General features: G+C 32.0%; 1 protein-coding gene and 1 long non-coding RNA gene across 5 annotated transcripts in view; both read left to right on the forward strand.

The window, feature by feature from the left end:
- Positions 1 to 4,966, forward strand: part of LOC145168919 (uncharacterized) — a 31,461-nt gene extending 26,495 nt beyond the window's left edge. Inside the window, exons 2-3 of the long non-coding RNA XR_013742179.1 lie at positions 4,660 to 4,738; positions 4,831 to 4,966. This is a non-coding gene — a long non-coding RNA (uncharacterized LOC145168919). The remainder of the gene's footprint in view (positions 1 to 4,659; positions 4,739 to 4,830) is intronic.
- Positions 4,967 to 12,775: 7,809 nt separating this feature from the next.
- Positions 12,776 to 16,753, forward strand: ATSUV3 (ATP-dependent RNA helicase). Of its 4 annotated transcripts, XM_079041485.1 has the most exons (17): positions 12,776 to 13,012; positions 13,384 to 13,447; positions 13,580 to 13,728; positions 13,808 to 13,998; positions 14,104 to 14,244; positions 14,331 to 14,453; positions 14,538 to 14,615; positions 14,698 to 14,866; positions 14,977 to 15,089; positions 15,190 to 15,270; positions 15,442 to 15,507; positions 15,612 to 15,676; positions 15,766 to 15,811; positions 15,890 to 16,006; positions 16,113 to 16,204; positions 16,296 to 16,349; positions 16,475 to 16,753. In XM_079041485.1, the coding sequence occupies exons 1-17, from the start codon at positions 12,949 to 12,951 to the stop codon at positions 16,479 to 16,481; spliced, it is 1,620 nt and encodes a 539-aa protein (XP_078897611.1). In that variant the 5' UTR covers positions 12,776 to 12,948; the 3' UTR covers positions 16,482 to 16,753. The 4 variants fall into 4 exon arrangements, with proteins under 4 accessions (XP_078897611.1, XP_078897609.1, XP_078897613.1 ...); XM_079041483.1 differs by having other exon boundaries at positions 12,777 to 13,012; positions 16,296 to 16,753; XM_079041487.1 differs by having other exon boundaries at positions 12,777 to 13,012; positions 13,640 to 13,728; positions 16,296 to 16,753.
- Positions 16,754 to 21,444: the final 4,691 nt, after the last annotated feature.

The following is a 21,444-nucleotide window of genomic DNA, read 5'->3' on the forward strand; positions in this document are numbered from 1 at the left end:
AAAGTATTGTTTAAACGCTTATATAATAATAATAATAATAAGACTAATAATTAGTCACGGTAAATATTAGACTAAAATCTAGTGGTAATAATACTAGGTTTCGTCGAAAGAAATTATTTTAAAGTAAACGAAGCGTTGTCCGAGTACTGAGTCACCACCTTATCAAGTGAGTGCATGGTCCCTTTCATTTTACACATAGATATAAAGTATTTAATATAAATTACGTGCTGTGAGTGCATAGTTACTTTCATCTTACACATAGATATGAAGTATTTAATATAAATTACGTGCTATGTGTGCATATTATCTGTGTTCTTGATATCTATGATGGATGAACGATTTATACATGTTTTAAATGATTTAAACTGTACATGTATTTTATATCTACGAAAATGTTGGGTAAAACATGGGTAGATGAAATAGTTGATGTGTGATAAAATGATGAGAAGCCTCAATGTTTAACATGATCTAGCCATCTAGCGGAGTATAGATGACGACCACAGACTATTCTAGACAGTCCAGTAGAACGCTAGCAGGCTCGTAACTTGTAGGTGTTTTTGAACTACGTATTCACTAGGTGTTTTTGAACTAAGTGTTCACCAGATGTTTTGAACTAAGTGTTCACCAAATGTTTTGAACTGCGTGTTCACCAGATGTACCCTGAAAGACCCTGGCGACTATGCAAACTTAGTGCCTGTTGTATAAACCATGGCGGCTATGCAGACTTAGTGCCTAAACCCTGGCGACAATGGACTTAGTGTCTGTTGTAGAAACCCTGACGACTATGCGGACTTAGTGCCTAAACCCTGGTGACGATGGACTTCGTGCATATTCCTTAGGATAATCCTTAGGAATGAATTAACAAGGAATAGCTGATTCTTAGGGTAGATCCTTAAGGGTAAAGAAGATAATGGGGATGGGTAATTGGGTTAACTGTTTGATGATTAAACATAATAATTATATTATTGTGGGTTGAAAACCCTATGTACTCACCAGGTTTCCCAACCTGACCCACTCAATTCATTTGTATCACATGTGTCGATATGAAGTTACATTACACTGAGAGATTAAGGAGATATAAATCACTAGTGATAATGAAAGTAAGTTCTGTTTATGCTTATGTTTCTGTATTGACGATGACATCCCAATGTTTTAAAATGAATAAAATACATTTCTTCGGAAATGCTTTGATAACGTATTTATCATGTTTTTCTGGGAACAAATTCCGCAACACTTTTCTTTAAAAGGTTACTCTGATTTTCAAAAATAAAGCATAAATAAATCAGTCTTTTCTGGTCGTGAAAATGGGGATGTCACATAAAGTATTCAAAAGGTGAAACTTTACAAAAAATCCAAAACTTGAGGGCAAGTTTTGAACTATTCAAAAACTTTTGGTATCCATAACTTATGAGTTTAATATAGGTTTTATGAAAAGACTCTTGACATTCCATAACTTGAGGACAAGTTATGGAGTTCATAAAAACATTTATGTAAAAGACTCTTCAAGTTCCATAACTTGAGGACAAGTTATAGAAGACTTAAAACCATTTAAAATGACATTTAAAAATGAGACCTTTCATTTCCCATAACTTGAGGACAAGTTATGGATTTCACCAAAAACAATTAGATCAAAAATTCCAACTAACAAAATCAAACAATTTGCATATGATCTAATTAAACTCATAAGTTAAGATAATTCATATCAAACAAGTTTCAAGAAATTAGCCTAATCACATAAAATAATTCAAATCATGAAACTTTGACAATTATCTTTTATTTTGGATGAGAATCATCATTACCATATCAACAAAATCAGATTTTATGAACTAAAACATCTTGTGGTAATGATTCTAATCCAAAACAGACCAAAAAAACTCGAAAAACTGCCCACTGGAGCACCAACTCGACGAGTACATGAACTGGGCTCGTCGAGTTAGCCATTTTATGAAGGGACTCGGCGAGTCACCCAGTGGACTCGGCGAGTTCACTGGGCAGAAGGCAGAAAAATCGATTTTTTTACTTTGAAAACCAATAAAACATCAAGTATAATGGAAAACAACCCTAGTCTCGGATACCACTGAAGGGTTTTAGTATACTACAACATCCTATGGTGTACATGCAACCCTAGATGCTTTGGATCTATGTTTTTCTCTAATATATATGCAAACTTTGTTTTTCCAAAGCATCATCCTAACTAGCATACAATGGAGTATCTTTACTACAAAATTCTAGTTAGATGACATACCTTTTATTGTAGCTGGAAACCTTGGACCTGTAAGAATTTAGCACCAATAGTGTGAATGCCTCAAATGGAATCACAACACACCTTTGGATAAATGATGACTTTTGAGAGAGAATGTCTTCTACCAAAAACGCCTCATATGAACTCATAGAACACTAGTGTATGTAGTAACCAATTTTGGATGCTAAGGGGTTTCTTATATAGTGTGACAAGATTAGGGTTACACCATGTAAACCCTAATAGGCATGACTTTCCATATTCCTTACGCTCCATGGGTTTAAACCTCCATGATTCATCCATGGATCGTCACATGGGTTTAGCCCATCCTAAGGAATCATGGATCATTGGCCCACACCATAAGAATGAATGATTTACCAAATCAACCCCTTATATTTAATTAGTCTCTTTTGATCACAAAATTAATTCCAAACTAATTCTTGATCAATACTAATTAAATAATATGATTTCATATTAATATATTAGAACTTATAATATATTAACAAATCATAAATAACCTCTTCTCAAAAGTCCATCCTATCAAATTGTCCTGGTGATATGCAACCCAAATGGATCATGCTACTCTCGGGTCAAGTACATACCAATTATAGTTATGAGCTTAGACACCTAATCCAACAGTTAGGTGGATGAGTGTATGTGTGTGTGTGTTTGTAGGTGGGTGTGGGTGTGTGTGTGTGTTTGTGGGTGTGTGTGTGTGTTTGTGGGGGTGGGCTTAGGAGTGGGTGGGTAAGGGTAGGTAGGGGTGTGGTGAGTTGGGGGTGTTAAGGTGAGGGAAAGTAGAGGTGAATATGGTGGGAGTGGGTGTGTGTTTATATTTTAGAAAAATTGTGGATCGAAAAATATGGAAAACAATGATTATCGGTTTTTCAAAAATTTCCAACTTTGTAATTTTAGAAAACGGAAAATTTTCATTTTCCGTAAAAAATTTAGAAAAATAGACGAACTAAACGTGTTTTTAAAATTCTCATTTTTCTTGGAATTTTTTTTCTAAGAAATGGTCCATTTTTCTGCAACTAAACGCAATCTAAATTTTTCCACATATTTTTTTTCTTCACATCATTTGACCCTCTAAATTTATATCCATAAAATATTGGTTTTCTTTATGTGAGATGGTGAGACACGTGCCTATTAACTACCTCCCACACATCTTTATTACAAAGAAGTATTCTAATTGTTTTTTTATGCTTAATTTTTTATTGAAAAAAAATATATTTCAAGATAAAGTATATTTGGACTCAAAAAGCTCTTCTTTTATTTCCATTAAGCTGCAGAATATATTATTAAAAATATTCAAATTTTTGTAGAAAACTAAGATTTCCGCAAAACGCTTTGCGAAATCTAAAGTTACCCTAAAATTAAATTACAAAAAAATAATATATATTATTAGAAAATTACAAAACTTGATGTTGTTATGCATAGTGTCTTTAAGAAACATAATGTGGTGAGCAAAGTAAGGGGTTTTTGAGATTGCTTTTTTAACCAACTTTATTGGTTTTTTTAAAAAACCAATAAATTAAAAACTATGTTTGGATAATAGAAAATAATTTTCAATTAGGTTTCTTTGGTAAGGTTAAAAAAAACTTCAAAAAGTTACAAATATGACTTTTTAGAAAAGTTACAAGTCAATAAGTTACTTTTACATCATTTCACATATATAAAATAACCAAACATTTTTATAAAAACTTCTTTTGAAAAAGTCACAAATCAATAAAAAAAATTTATCAAAATTTTTATCTCTAAATATTATTAAAAGAGAACCCTTAATTCTAAACTGAAGAAATCAAAGCCATTGATTGCACTTTAATCCTATATTTCTCACCCTTAGATTATTTGCTCACATCATCCTTTGTCAACCCCTTTATTTTTATCCACCAATTTTATAAAACATATATTACGGTTTAAATTAGGAATTCTATTAATGACAGTTAAATCTCACCGTAAATAAAATGAAAAAGTACCCCGCCCCACCCTTCATTCCCTCGTTATCAGTACCCCTATGATCTTTTCCTCTTTCTTCACATAATCTATCTAACCTAAGTTTTGTACTGGATAAGAAAGTGGGGAAAAGAAGAAATAGAATACTTGTGGGCTTCGATCTGTGTGGATCAGTCTTATGTTCGATCATCATGGAAGAAGGAAGAATGATATAGAGAAATTTTTCTTTGGATTCTACTTTAATTTGATTGTAGTTTAGATTGATTTGGGCTACTTTTTAGATTATGATTATTTTATTTTGTTTCAACTATGAAGTTCCAATCTATAAAACCTTTCAATTTAAGTTTAAATCGATAATGGTTATCTTTTCTAAATCTGCTTCAATTTTTGTTCTTATGTCTGGTATTGTTAATTTTGATTTTTTAAATTATAGGTATTGTTAATTTTGATTTTTTAAATTATAGGTATCTAGAGAGCAAAAGGATGGGCAACAACACCATTACCTCTAATTTATTGTTTCGATTTGGAAGATATGACTACCAAGTAGTGAATTTGATATGTCGATTTTATTATTTATTTTTACATTTTTGTATATGTGTTTAGTCAATGATTGTTTTTTTTTTGTGGCTTACCAGGTCGTGAATGGAAGATATACTCGAGTCAATGTCTATAATGTTTTACCCCTTCGATCTCTTCTTGGATTTGGAGATGGAATTCAAACCCTTATACTAGAGAGTGATCCACATATCCTACAACTCAGCAAAAAACTCAATGGTGATATGTGTTTTGATTTATTGTAAAAAACATTTTTTTTTGTAAAAACACAAATCAAGAAGTTATTCACCAGTCCCTTTTTAATATTATAAAAAAAGCATCTTTTATACTCAATAGTCAATACTAAAGAAATACAAAGTTTTAATATACCATGTAAATAGATTACATCAATAAACCTTATTGGCAAATTTTTGAGGTTGATTACTTTTGGTTAATTAGCATTTTTTTTCCTTTGCAAAACCGTCTTCTGATTTTATCTGTTACATATAATTATGTTTTTCAAGGAAGCATACATAGAACTCATATTGCTAACTTTTTTTTTGTGTTTTTGGAATACATTTTAGTTGTGAAATTGATGCTATGCGGATACTTACATTGTCTGGGCATGCCGAGAAGTATAGTAAGAACCTTGCACAACCTTATTCTTCTATTTAACTAGTTTGAATCTTCTTATTGAGTTTACTTTCTCAAGGATAAATGGGTACACTGTACACTCTTGAAAATAGGATTGGGAACATTCTATCAAAGTTTTCTCGGCAATAAGAGAAGATATTAGTATAAAAGTTACAATATAAACCATTTTTAATTACATAATAATAACTAAACAAAGATATGCGAGGGATTATCTTTATAATTTAAATTGCAATATATAACATAAATATCGTATGAAATTTTCATTATGTTCCATTCCATGCCTCACAAATTTTTTTCTGGAATCCATTATGTTATCTTGCTTTTACGATTACATATCCATTCCATTTCTTTGTTGTTCCATTCTTTGCAACATTGCATATCTCAAAAAAGTAATTCTGAAATCCATCACAAAATAGAAAATGTTTTATAAACTCCTATAAAGGAAGAAGAAAGATAAGACTAAATGAGTGTATGGTGTTAATCTAATTATGATGTTCTTTCGTCTCTATTTGTATGTTTGTAGCTTGTTTGTAGTACTGTCTATAAAATATTGTTGTTATATTTGAAAATTTATTTTCCCCTTTGATATTTTTGTGTGTATATTTTAATCTTTAAGGTTTTTTTAGAGTATTTAAGGAACCGTTTCTTCTTAGGAATGGGGTGAAGTCAATGGCCCTAAAACTGGAAGGTAGTTGTATTCAAAGCCACTTGAATATTGAAGATTTTTGTTGGCATTAATTTCAATAATCATATGTGCCCTAGAAGAGATATCAGAACTATAGTTTGATGATAGCTTGTAAGTTCACCTTTTTTTTCTTAGCTCAACTTACTCATAGTTTATTTTTTCTAACGCTTCTTGTATTTTTTTTAAAATGTTGTATATGTGATGACTACAAGGTGTGGTCACTCCTGCCTAGGATCAAGGGTAATTTGATAACTCTTTAAATATTACATTTTATTAAAGAGTACAAACGAATATTTTTGACTTTTGGTTCCTTATGAAAAAGACAAGGGTATAATGGTACTTTTAATATAAATTATTTACTTTATTATTTATTACCTTCTATGTCTACACCATAATTATCACCTTTTGATTATGCTTATTCAATCTGTCATAATATTTTCTTTGATCTAAATTTACGATTTTCAGGTGTTGCTGGAATTGTAAAAGTCAAGGACTGTTTTCAATTCGTTAATTCCATCAATTATTTTAATATATTTTGGGTTATAAGTGCTTTAGATGGACAACCGAAGCTTTTGATTATATTTGATAAATAGTAGTTAAAGGGGGGTTGTTTTGTTAGATTATTGATTATAATATTGAATCAGTTTTACCTAACTTTTCTAAAGCCTTTGGCACCATCTTAAATGTCCATTCGTTGGTAATTAATGTGACAGTGGAAAATGTTTTTAGTATTGAACTTTGCAAAAAAGTTCTTTATTAACATCGTACATTTAAAATTTTTTTTTATTACTTTTAAGATGATATGGATTTGTTTTTCAAAATTTTGATTTTTTTTATCTTGTACCAAATATACATCCAACATAAAAGGAATGCACCCTACTTTTGCATGGCAATTTCCCACATATTTATGACTTATATAAGTTATCTGTTTCAAAAATAAAGATTTCGTTCAAATCAATTTCATCAATGAAATCTGGAAAAATTCTTCCATTATGTTATTTACTAAAATCTCATCTTTTTTATTTCATTTATAAAAGCCGAACCCCAAAACAAAATCATTTTGTTTGGAATTCAAATTCTTTTGTCGTATCTCTCTTTTGATTCCAATCAAAGTGTGCACATGTGGAGTTCAATCCATCCCGTAAGTTTATTAAAAATACTTTCATTTTTTTTGTTTTGTTTCTTCCTCTATTGTTCTCTTTCTGTGTGTATTGTTTTTTTTCACACTTGTTTCTGTGTTATCGTGTGTATGAGTATGTTTCTATATGTGTGTGTTTATGTTCTTGTGTTTGTTTATATGTTACTATGTTTTTTGATTTTTTCTAAAAAAACAAATGAATGTGTAAATTTCATTTTCTGCTAATGTTTGTGTATGTCTTTTTTTTTTCCCGAAAATACAATGAAAACTCCATTTTATACCATCTTACATTCCAATTAGTACCAATTACAACACTGTACTTTAACTTTAACAGTTACATTGTGCGAGTGTATGTTTTTTTTTTCTTTTTTCTGAAAATAAAACAAAAACTCCAATTACAACAACATACTTTTGACTTTTACATAATTTATTATTATTATTTTTGTTTTTTATAGGGAACCAAAATTCATGCATTTTGTATCAAAAAATGGATAACATGAAACCGAAAAATAGATTTTAGAGCCAAAACCTATATTTTTTAATTATATAATTGGATGTTAGTAGGAATTGTTTATTATTTGGAGTATACATTGGATATGATTATGATTTCTATATTATCTATGTTATTTTACTGATGTAGCTGCCAGGTGAAGAAATTAGTGATCATTTATATTTCTTCCATTTTTACTGATGTAGCTGCCAAGTGAAGAAAAGATATTTGTAAAATGTTTTAGGACACTTGGATTTTAAATGTTTAGTTTATGTATTGAAATCATTTATTCCAGATGCAGCCATGGTTCAAGTATTCAACTTGGAGAGAAATCCCTATTCAATTTATTTCATTCGAATTGTTTTATTTGTCTCCGTAAGGTAGTTTTAATCAATTTAATTCAATTATACATTTCATCCTAAAGATTCAAAACTTTTCTATCGGCTGCATACCAGGTGTTTGATTGAATGTTTTCATATTTTGTTGTGCATTGTACTCTACTCTCTGATCTGCCTACATTTGCATCAGGGTTTCAAGCCAACCAATGTAGCAACAATTAACTTCACATCTCCGTCACAAATACTATGGATCCTATGTACAACAACGAATAACATTTACTCCATGTGTCTATTGTATTCAAGTAGAGTTTTAGAAACGTGTTGGCATGTCTGAACCTTCAAGCTTTCAGGTTCTTCTTTTATCTTTTACAATTTCTTGATTTTATTTTTAAACATCACAGAGAACCTATTTATTTTCTTATAATGTAAGTATTGAGTATTGAGTCTTTGAGGGGTAAACCATGAGGCTCTAATGAGCACAAAGATCTTGAGGCCCATAAAGGTTTATCTTTTTGAAATTAGTTTAAAACACATAAGATACCCCATACTTTTTATTGATTTGTTTGTTGTTACCAGAGATCTTGATGTGTTGCAAGATCTTTCGTTTATATCTTTGAAATCTTCTTGCCTTATTTGATTATGATATTTTTGTTGCAATTATCTTTATATTTTTTATTTTTTTTTATGTATTTAAAAAATAAATAGTTTCTTCTTATGTAGGGATGTGGAAAGTAATATTTTTTTTCCGGACCACTACTTGAATGGGTAATTGGAGCATCTCTCGATTTCACTACTCCTTCCTATTTTCAAAAATTAACTCGGACCGTCCCTCGTTTGTTTAAAACTTGCACACTTCATCTCTTTGGATATAAAAAGACCATTATACCCTTAATAATTTCTTTATTAATTTTCTTTTATTTATTTATCATTTTTAAATTAAAGAAAAAGAAAATAAAAAAAACTTCCCACTAACCCACCCCTCTCGTTTCCCTTTCCCCTGTTTGCTTTCGTCCCCCAACTCTCTTAAAACAAAAATGGCGGACTACTCTACATCTCTCTGCTCCGGCGCCGATTCTCCTCCGTCTCTCACTACTTTTCCGGCGAGAGAAGCCGATAATGATGAGGTCCTGGTAAACGATTAAAGACATGGAAGATCAGAGTCACTCGTTGAGATCTAAAACCCCAAAATCTTTTGCTAGAAGACGATTGAAATTTGAAAATCTCTGATTTCAGACCGTCGACGTCGCCGGATTCACAAAAGGACATAACTTTTGCACCGGTAATCGTTCGTCGGAAAGGCTACGACTGATCGAAGGCGGACAACGTGGAACTTCGGCGTCACTGCGTGTGGAATTCCGTTGTTTACACTTCCTAATTGAACTTTCGCACCAGAAATCTGAAAATCTCTGATTTCAAACCTTAACTTCACCACCCAACACAACTTCATCCATCTCTGAAACCAATGCTTCGTTTTCCAAAATCGCATAAGATTCAGATGAGCAAAACACAACAACTTATGATTTTTGCATTAGGGATTTTGGTTTTGGATTTGAGTTTGAATTTGCAGGTTTGATTTTGGGTTTACATTTGAATTTGAGGTTTGATTTTGGTTTTGGGTTTGAGTTGTAGATTGGATTTATGTTTCGCATTTGAGTTGCAACTTCGAGTTTATGGACAGAGATGGTGACCGGAGCTGCTACCAGACACTAAGTCTATGGACGGAGATGATGACCGGAGGTGGTGCCGGGAACCGAATTTATGAACGAAGATGATGATCGGGATCTTGAAGAACATTAAATGAATTGGAAAGGAAATAAAGAGATGAAATGGGTCATAATATTTATCTTTTTTTAATTAAAAATAATAAGAACATTAAATTAATTGGAAAAGAAATACCAAAAGGGCATAATAGTCATTTCAGGTACTGTAAGGGATGAAGAGTGAAAAATTAAATTAATGGGGGATGAAGTGTGCAAGTTTTAAACAAACGAGGGACGGTCCGAGTTAATTTTTGAAAATAGGGACTAAACACGCTTTCTGGCATATGCACGAGGGACGATTGGTGTAATTTACCCTTAAATAAAATACTTCATATCTATGTGTAAGATGAAAGTGACTATACATTCACTTGATAAGGAGGTGATTCGGACTGCACTTCGCTTCTTAAGATGATCTTCTTTCACTAAACTGGGAGGTTTGCTTGAAAACCGGGCTCTGCGCGGGCATAGTTTCAAACCGAAAAACTCTTTTTCTCGGAGCCTTCGGGCGCTCCGGGGCTTTCTTTTAATGCTAGGGAGGTTTCCTAGGCTTCGGGGGTGTTTTGGAAGGGTAGAGAGAGAGAGTAGAGAGTGAAAGAAAGTTGAAAAATGGCAAAGGAAACGAGTTGCCCTCGCAACCCTTATATAGGCCGAAGCCTCGTAGTACGCTGGGCATACCCTCGGTGGTACGCTGCGCGTAAGGGGTAGGTGTCACGATTCAGATGGAGCAACGTGGTCACTTCGGATCCACATAAAAAGTCAAAAACGTGGGGCGTTTGCTTCTCGTACGCAGGGCATACTTCGGTACGCAGGACGTCCGAAGGTACGCTGTGCTTACCCCTCGCATCAGCTCACATTTTCTCATCTCGACTTCTAAAATTCATAACTTTCGCATACGGGCTCCGGTTTTGACGTTCTTTATATCCACGCGTAGGCGGGACCGCACCCTACAACTTTCGTTTAGACTCCGTCGGCTAATTTTGATTCTATTTTTAAAGTTATATTTTTAACAGGCCGGGACAGAAAAAGTCCGTTAAAAATTCATAACTTCTTTATCCGACGTCCGTTTTCGTCTGTCTTTTTACCGTTGAACTACTATTAACGAGACCTTCGATTCTCGTTTAGGTTGTGTCGGCCAGAAATCGTTCGATCTATTATTCGAACTCCGGGTTGCATACTGCTAAGCCGAAACTTAGAAAAATCATAACTTCTTCATAAGAAGTCAGATTTGGGCGTTCTTTTTATGAACGCTCTCGGTTTAACGTATGCTACAGATTTCGTTTAGATCACTAAGGCTAAAAAGTCCTCTATCGTAAATTCACTATTTACGTCACGTAGTGTCGTGCCGATTCTGTCGCGAAACTTCGACAGACCATAACTTCTTCGTTATAACTCGGATTTCGGCGTTCTTTATATCTCCAGAATCCTTGTCACGACCACTACAACTTTCTTCATTGATATCGGGCTTATCTAACATTTTTTTGACGCTTATTTTTATTATATCTTACAAACAAATATATAATCACATAAAAGCACATAATTCACATAATATTCAAGTAATTCATCTTTATTACTTTAAAATAGGTTACAACGGTTGATTAATAAACATTTGTTTGTATATACTTGTTTGTAAGATATAATAAACATTTTTATTATATCTGACCTACCAACCCGTCAACCGGTGACCAACCAACTCGAACCCAACTCGATTGTCAGACTTACATATAATAAGTATTCTTAAATGAAAAAGCAAAAGCTTAGCAATTTTAATTCAAAAAATTGGTGTTGATGTCGTCTATATCATGTAAATCACAATTACAAGAATCAATATATATATATATATATATATATATATATATATATTATAGTTTTTAAACAACGTTCATATCTTCAAAACATTTTGCATGATTAGTTTAAATTAACAATTTTACAATTATGTTATATCAAATATCTTTTGACTAACCATTATAAAGTTACAAATAAAACATGTATTTTTTTTAAATTAATGACCTAGAAAGGTAACAAACTTTGGTCTTTGTCCACATTTAGGTAACCATGTTTTTTTCGTTCACATTTGATCATTGAACTTGTTTGACCTGTTCAAAATAGGGTAATATGACCGGTAATTAGCGGTAACATTACCCTATTATGAACAAGTCAAACAAGTTTACTGGTCAAATGTGTACGAAAAAAACATGGTTACCTAAATATGGACAAAAACCAAAGTTCCTTACCTATTTTGGTAATATTTGGTTCTTTATGTTAAGTGCAAGTAGTCATAAGATCCATTGATGTGAAATGAAATTGGGTTGTCCGGTCTTGTGTATGAGGAGATGGTTAAGTCTTGGGTCAACCCAGTTTAGGCCCAACTAGTTAGGGGTTAGGTTGTATACGCTTAAGGGGTTAGGTTGTATGTGTTTTAAAGACCGAGCAACACAGCTTAGCCCATGACTAGCCGGGACTAAACTGGGTTAGACCAAGCCTAACCTAATTGTTCATTGACTGTCGGAGCCTAATCCCATGACACACAGTCCCTAAGACGGTTCTTGTCTAGTATTACCAAAACGGGTAAGAAACTTTGGTTTTTGTCCGTATTTAGGTAACCATGTTTTTTTCGTACACATTTGACCAATAAACTTGTTTGACCTGTTCATAATGGGGTAATATTACCGTAATTACCGGTCATATTACCCTATTTTGAACAGGTCAAACAAGTTCAATGGTCAAATGTAAACGAAAAAAACATGATTACCTAAATGTGGACAAAGACAAAAGTTCGTTGCTTTTCTAGATCATTAACCTTATATTTATATGTCCACCACCTTTATGCTAGTCGTAATCTAGTTAAAGTTTAAAAAACAACCCCAAAACACCCCTTGAATTCTTAAAACATTTTTTGCAAAATGCACATAGAAATCCTCCTATTTTAACAATTGCACCATTTAAAATTAAAATAAAACAATAAGAAAACAATTGAAATTTAGGTATTCTGAATCTTAAAAAAGTCAAAATCGAATTTACCCGATCAAACACCGCCAAGACGTTGGCCGTGTTGTTAGCGAATCCTCCGGCGCAGTTAAGCGAGGGTGTTTCTTTCCGTCGAGCACCGACCGGCGACCGGGAAAGCATCATTTCTTTGTATATATACACAATATATATGGCGGCCTTGCTTCGCAGGGGACTCTCTTCGTCGACAGTTTCTCGTACTCTTCTCTGCAATGGTACCTTTTAAAATACTTTCCTAGTTTCCTTTCCTTGTACGTTTATCATTCCATTTCTTCAAAAAATTCAAAATTGCTACGAGCTTCGAAGTTTTCTTGGAAAACTTGCAATCTATGCTAGGAGACACAACAAAGTACTACAATCCGGAAACTATTGCTGGCATTTAGTAACATAATTCATATAATTAGACTAGGTTTTACGCGATTCTTTTCCTAAGAGAAGGTGTAACTAATAGAAGAGAGAAAGTGCATATGTTCTTGCTATGTAAATGAATTGTGATGTGTTTGTGGTTACAATAGATTTGCCCATCCGTTTTTATCTCCAAATTCATCTATTTGGGATCTAACATTTAGAGCGTCACTTCATATAGGTGTTCCTTCAAGGCAATTTAGCAGTTCCACTGGTGCAGTGAAGTTTGATTTCACAGACCTCACGTAAGAACACATCATATGCACGATTATGCTTCCAAGTTGTTCAACACAAAATAGATATTTAATGAGTGTTTTCTTATTTCAACTTGCAAACATAACCTAAAATGTCTTGTTACTATCTTTTTGTGTGGGAAGTCATACAACTTATTACATACATTATAGTCGTCCTCACACATGGTACCCAATTGCTCGAAGAAAGAAGCGCAATGTAATTCTTCACGTGGGTCCTACAAACAGTGGGAAGACATATCATGCATTAAAGAAGTTGGAGCTCAGTTCTTCTGGTATCAATTTTGTTTCTCCCCTTGTAAAGATTCTCACACAAGAATCCTGCTAAAAGTTTGTGTATCTCTTTTGAATCAGGTATCTATTGTGGCCCTTTAAGATTATTAGCATGGGAGGTAGCCAAACGATTGAACAAAGCAAAAGTTCCCTGTGATTTAATTACTGGACAAGAAAAAGAAGTTGTTGAAGGTGCAAAACACAAAGCTGTCACAGTAGAAATGGCTGATGTCACATCTGATTATGACTGTGCTGTTATTGATGAAATTCAGGTTTGTTTTATGTTTTAACACTCCTAATTCTTGATGTTACATTGAGTATTTGTTTATTTTATTACATAATGAAGTAATGAACATTGTGTTTTTAATTATATGCAGATGCTAGGATGCAGGACACGTGGATTTTCATTTACACGTGCTCTTTTAGGAATTCCAGCTAATGATCTTCATTTATGTGGAGATTCTGCTGCTGTTCCACTAATTCAAGAAATATTAAGTGTGACTGGTGACAATGTCCAGGTATTGACTATTGAATTTGAAATAATGTTTGTGGATGATGTCATAAATCTTAATAAGTTGTCCCACTATTTTTCTTGTTTGTTTAGGTACAATATTATGAGAGGCTATCACCATTAGTGCCTTTAAAAACCCCCCTTGGATCTTTTTCAAATATTAGAACCGGTGATTGCATTGTCACTTTCTCACGTCATAAAATATATAAACTAAAGGTGCGTATGCATGTATGTGTGTATGTATATGTATGCAATAATAGTTTCTAGAATGTATTACAAATGTTTATGTTGTGTTGTTAGAGAAAAATTGAAGATGATGGGAAACATTTGTGTTCTGTAGTATATGGTTCATTGCCTCCAGAGACTCGAACAAGGCAGGTATTTACTTCTTTCTCTTGTGTTTATAATTATATGATTCCATTAAAACTTTTTGAACTGATGTTTTCTCTGAAAACTTCAGGCAACAATGTTTAATGATGAAAGTAGTGAGTTTGATGTTCTTGTAGCAAGTGATGCAATTGGAATGGGACTCAATCTTAACATTTCTAGAATTATATTTTCGGAAATGGAAAAGTTTGATGGATTTGAAATGCGTCCACTTTCTGTTCCAGAAATCAAACAAATTGCTGGTGAATTATTCTATATCTAACAATCTATATAGTATAGTATACTTTCAAAGTAGCATTATAATAAATTAATACATTTCTATATATATAATTTATAAATCAATATATTGTAGGTAGAGCTGGTAGGTATGGATCTAAATTTCCTGTTGGTGAAGTGACTTGTTTGGATCCTAAAGACTTACCCTTGATTCATTCATCAATAAACTGCCCATCTCCAATTTTAGAGGTATATTATTAATACAATATATTCATTTCTTATCATCATTAAAAAAACATTCTTAATGTTTTTATATGGTTATTAAAGAAAAATTATGTTTCTGATGCAGAGTGCTGGATTATTTCCTACTTTTGATCTTTTATACATGTACTCTCGCTCACATCTAAATATTGGTCTGTGCCAAATACTGGTTAGTTATTATTACCTATTTTCATTTGCTTATGTTTGAAGTTACACTTGGCACCCTGGAGCCTGGACTATTTACCCAACAAGCCCTTTAATGATATTCTTATTACGAAAACCGCCCTTAATTTTTGGTGTCAAAGTTCTCTTTATTTATCTTTGATTTTTCTTTCTTCAGGAACAATTTGTAGAGAATGCGAAATTATCAGCAAACTATTTTATTGCTAATTGTGAAGAAATGTTGGTATGCTTTGTGCTAAACTTTTAGGAATTTCCCAATTTTGCTAATTTTGGATATAGTTTTTTTTAATTATCGAATTATTTTGCTATATGTTTTTTTTACAATAGAAAGTTGCTGCAGTACTTGATGAGCTGCCAATTTCCTTGCATGATAAGTACCTTTTTTGTCTTAGGTACATCCTTTTGCCTTTAAATATATATATATATTTTTTTTGTTTTTTGTTGATTTTTCAATTTATTGAAAATTGTTTTTTTTCTATAGTCCTGCTGATATGAGTGATGAAATCTTATCTCAGGGTCTCACACAAGTAATTATCTATTATAATATTTAGTTTCTTTGAAATATTTTTTTAGATGATGATAACAGAATTATTTTTATAAATTAGTTTGCCCATACTTATGCAAAGAAACGCATTGTTCGACTTCGAGAAATATTTACTCCAGGCACGCTTAAAGTCCCAAAGACTCAAACTGAACTTAAAGAACTTGAATCTATTCATAAGGTAAGCCTCTCGTCTTTTTTTCTTTCTTAATATTTTATAAAAATTAATAAAAAAACAATTTATTATTATAATGATTATCTAACACTATGCTTCGTCTTATTACAAGGTCTTGGAACTTTACGTGTGGTTAAGTTTCCGGCTTGAAGATTCCTTCCCAGATCGAGATCTCGCATCATCACAAAAATCAATTTGTGGCATGTAAGTAATCTTAGGCCCTTTTTTTTAAAATATTTTTTAATTTACGCAAGTTATTAAACCCTAATTTAACTTTGCGAATCTAATATTTCAGGTTGATTGAGGAGTTTTTGGAAAGACTAGGGGTTCAGAAGCCGATGCCAAAAAAGTTAAAACAATTTCGATAGCTTCAACAGACGTTTCAGTCTAATCTCCAAAATATATAACTTTTGTTTCATTCGATTACATCAAACAGAAGAATATTGAATAGCTATTGGACACGACCACTTTCAGGTATTAAAAGCTTAACAAACAAGGATAAGGCTAATCTCCATTGATGTGGATTGAAACAAACAATTGTTCTACTAATCTGATGCACGATCATGTAAAATTCAATGAAGACGGATCAACAAGAACATGTTTTGATGCGGTTATAGTTTATCTCACATGTGTTACATTTTACATACTAGAAAAATAAACTATAAAATTCATTTGTTAATATTCTTTATGCATCCATTGCTTAGTAGAAACACTGTAAGTTCTCTTTAATCGATTTATTCAACTTTTTTGTTATGCTTTCTTGAATTTTATTTAGTGTTGTGGATCATGTAAAATTATCTTTATGTAAGTGTTTAATTAGCTTGAGTAAGTCTTTATCTCATTCTAGTGACTAGTTATAATGTAATAGTATCGCTCTTGTACAACAGTTTGAGACCACTTTAAAGTGTCTATAGGAGTTGACTCGACTCCAAGGTGTAAACTGCTAAGTGGGCGAACCACTCTAAATATTGGTGTTCGACGTACAAGTCTTCTTTCCTATCTTGTTTACTTTCTTTTCTTGCATCTATTTTTATGATTGAGAATATTTTTTTTTGTTAACTTGAGTTGTGTTAAACTTTTCTCTAAACAATTGTATTGGGGATGATTGTGTGATGTAATTTTTGAGTTCATTCCATTAAGGACCTTCCCCCTAAGGTGCCTTTACATCTCCTATCATCCCCATTGTTCAGAATGTGGAGGCAACAATCGAGACCTCACTTTCCCGATTCGACCCTGAATGCACAGTCCTTTTAGGTTGCCCATAATTATGATTGGTATATACTTGAATTGATAGTAACACAGTCCAAAACTTTTGGGTTGCCTTCATACTAGCAACTAGACATGATGATTAATTGAGAAAGAGAAAGAATTTATTAATTTGATTAATAAATTGGAATGAATGATTTATTAATGTATTATGCAAATCATATATTAATTAGAAATCATATTATTTAATTAATAGTTAATCAGAAATTAATTGGAATTAATTTTAGGATTAATTGAATTAATTAAAAGTGCAGGGACTGTTTGGTAATTTAATGATAGTTGAGGAAAGAAGCTTTAGAACCCTCCTTAGAGGGTTGGATGAAAATCTTATATAGAAGCTCTATAATTTTCGTCCAAGGGCTTTGGATGGAAGGGATTGGGCTTGCTTGGTCCTTAAGCAAAGCAAGTAGGTTTTCCTACTCTTAACCCTAGCTTTGGCTCTAAGTCAACTCACTATATAAAGACCCATACCCTTATGAAATTCGGCCACTAGAAACCCTAGAGAGTTGTAGCCAAATTTTGAAGCATCTTCCTCCCTCTCACATATCATCCTCTTGCTAAGTGTGTTTGTGATTCATTAGAGGTATTACACTTGTGATACTTGCTCTCAAGCTTCAAGATCTACAAGGTTTTTAGATTGTTGTTACTACACAACAATCAAATGTATTTTTCATAACCCTTATTTATATTTTTCGATTATTATCTATAGATCTAGGGTTTACATGATGTTGTATGTTCAATTAGAGAAGACATAGATCTTATTAGGGTTGCATGCACACATAAGATTGTATGTTTATGTTAATCCCATCAAAACTCCCCTTAGCTTGTAGACGATGTGCTACTTAACTTCCAATGATGTTTTTGTAACTTCTTGACACATAATGACAAAATATTATAATTAATTAATCCATAAATATACTTACATGGCCTAACCAAAATGACAGCTCAAACACTTTATTTTATCTGTAACGATCGCGTTTCTTGCAAGACATTTCTTAAAAAATATGCAACTACGTTAGTCGACGATGTAATTTTTCTTGTGAATCAATGAATAAAAAAAATTATTCAAACATAATATGTGTTTATATGAATGTGATATATATATATATATATATATATATATATATATATATATATATATATATATATATGCTTAGGTTATTGTGTTATAACTAATTATTGTGTGGATGTAAGGATGATTGTGGTCCAATCATTTTTATTAATTTAAGAAAGTGATTTATGTCTATTATTAAATTAAAGAAAATAGAATAATCACATAAATCTCAATATATCGGTAGTTTAGTCAACACATCTACATTTAAAAAAGGAAAATTGCGGATTTTAAGGGATAATAGATTCTATTAATTTTAAAAATCTGATTTTAGGGATGATAATTCTTTTAATTCGAACATTCTTGCAGAATATGTTTATGAGTATATTAAAAAATAACAACATTCTTGATTATAAAAAAATACATATCCTGACAGAATATATATTTTGATTGAATAAACTTCTTGAAGAATAACAAAATTTTTGGAACAAGTTAAAATTTTTCATTACATTCTTACAAAATAAAAAATTTTATGTACTATTATGTGATACTGTTACACTCATTAATAACAAAAAAACACAATATATAGATTATTCTACAAGAATATACTATTACATATAATCTTCTCATTATATTGTAGAATATTCTGTCAGAATATAATGATGATTAATCCAATTATTTTGGAAGATGGTGACCATTGTTCATCTTAATCCCCCACACTGTCACATCCAACCTTCAACCCTTGATCGTCATGTTCCCTTCACACATTTTATGAGAATAAATGTCATGAAATCGAATTATGTAAGAATAAAATTATGTGAGAATGCTATTATATGACAAATAATAAAACAAACTTTAGTAATTCTAACATAATGCATACCACATGTTCGCTTGGTCATGAAATCAAATTCTCTTTTAGGCATTTCCACAAACACTTTTCGTGCAAGATATATAGACAATGTAAAAAACTAATTTTTTTCATATTCATTTACAACACATGAATTCCGAAAAAAAACATTTTAATCAAATATAACATGGGAAATCATTTAAGAAAATATGACTCCAACAATACATTCATTTTAAAATACATTATGACATAATAGAATACATTTTGCTGAAAAAAATTGGTGGGATTATCTTAGAAAGCTTAAATATTTAATCTTTATGTAATATGTATGATGGAAGTATTCATAATTATACTTCTCAAGCCCACAAGAAATTGAATAAATTAATCTAATTTAAATACAAAGGAGTGATAACTAAACAAATAGCAATAAAAAACATACACAAATTTACCTCATTAAAGTTGATGGTGGGTACTATCACAATCCAATTTTTTTCACATTATTCTGTTAAAAGACGCATGAAAATCTAACTTTTTATTTATTGGAATGCAACTTACGGATTATTGGTTTATGTAGACAGAGAGATAAATGCGGTAAAAAATGAAAGAGTCGACAATAAGAGGAGAAGGAGATGACGCCGGCCAAGTGTGCTGCTATTTTTTATAATTCTTGAAAACACAGATCAGCCGTCTTTTTCCCTTGGATATTTTTAATCCAATTCATCAACAAAAACTGGTGGCTTGAAGACTATTTGAAAACCGAACCTGATAATCGTGGATGAAAGTAGTGGTTGGCGGTGGTATTGGGTGACAATGGTGGTCGGACGGTCGGGAAGAAGGCGTTGAAGATGGAGATTGCAGAGGCGCGGTGGTCGGCAACCAAGATAACTGTTGACGATGATTTTTTAGAGAAAGAGGGGGAATAGGCGGTGGTGTTACAGGAGAACAGTTGTAGATAAAATAGGGGATAAATTAGGTTAAAAGTCAATGAAACTACCATGATTATAGGAAATATTTGTGGAAGTTATTTATCAAGTTATTAGAGTACCCTTATTTAATTATTTAATTATTTAATTAATTTTAAAATTGTGATTGGTCCACAATCAATCTTACATCCACACAATAGATAACTAGAACATTTGAAACCAGCTCTCTCTCTCTCTCTCTCTCTCTATATATATATATATATATATATATATATATATATATATATATATATATATATATATATAATGTGCGTGAAAATCGAACGAATATTATGTGTATATGATATTTGTATAAAAAATTATTTTAGAACTTAATAAATAGGGCTAAATAAACATCTAAAAATAAAATATTACTTATGATAAATAATCTAAAAAAAAGTCGTAGAGGTCATGATCACGAGCCCTTACATATAAAAAACGCATAAATCTGACTTCGTATGAAGAAGTTATGATTTTTCTAAGTTTCGCGTTCAACCCGACACAACAATATATGTCATAAAAAGTGAAACGAAGATAAGTGGCTTGTTAGAAAAAACAATCTAAACGAAAGTTGATGTCCTCGTAAATACAAGATCTTTGATATAGAGAAAGTTGAGAACAGAGTCTGTATGAAGGAGTTATGAGTTTTGCACAGTCTTTTACATTGTAATCTTCATAGACTGTAAAATTAAAATAGAATGAAAATTAATTGATAAAGTCTAAATGAAAGTCGTAGTACTCGTCGATACAAAACCAGAGATATAAAAAACATCGAAAATGGAGCTTGTATGCGAGTGATATGATTTTTTGAAGTTGTGAGAATACTTGTGTCTACCACATGTTAGCACCAGGTTCAAGCCTTGGCGCCTAAGCTGAGGAGCAACACGCTTGGCAAAAGGCGTGACACGCCCCCTTTGAAAACAACCTATAAATAGCAACTCAAACACTCCTTATTCTCCACACCTCTTACTTCAGGTTTCTCTCTCTAGAAGCCCTGTCTCTCTCTCTAAAATTCTAACTTTTTGGAGTCTCTAAGTGTTCGCAATGAGGAGCTTCTATGACAGAAAGCCCAACATAAAGAAGTGTTGGGCATCAAAGTTCTATTCGCGATTTTCCGAATTTTTGTTAGAATACTCTGTAAGTTAAGTTGCACTTACTACGCTTTAAGTGTAACTTATATTTATATTCATAGTCATTATTATGAACTTATAAATAAAATTTATCAGTAATACCAGTCGTTATATTGATCGATCTACTTATGAGAGTGATGTCTAGGCTAGATCTGTGTCGTGTTTAAAGTGGAATTTCCAAATAATTT

Source organism: Lactuca virosa, chromosome 4, assembly GCF_052849685.1.
Source record: "Lactuca virosa cultivar CGN04683 chromosome 4, Lactuca_virosa_CGN04683_v6, whole genome shotgun sequence".
Classification (NCBI taxonomy): Eukaryota; Viridiplantae; Streptophyta; class Magnoliopsida; order Asterales; family Asteraceae; genus Lactuca; species Lactuca virosa.

Bases quoted from the DNA above. Each gene is read 5' to 3' on its own strand.
- ATSUV3 (XM_079041483.1), top strand. From the start codon at position 12,949: ATGGCGGCCTTGCTTCGCAGGGGACTCTCTTCGTCGACAGTTTCTCGT. The intron at 13,729-13,807 runs GTATCAATTTTG...CTTTTGAATCAG, and splicing joins GTTGGAGCTCAGTTCTTCTG to GTATCTATTGTGGCCCTTTA. The intron at 14,454-14,537 runs GTGCGTATGCAT...TTGTGTTGTTAG, and splicing joins ATAAAATATATAAACTAAAG to AGAAAAATTGAAGATGATGG.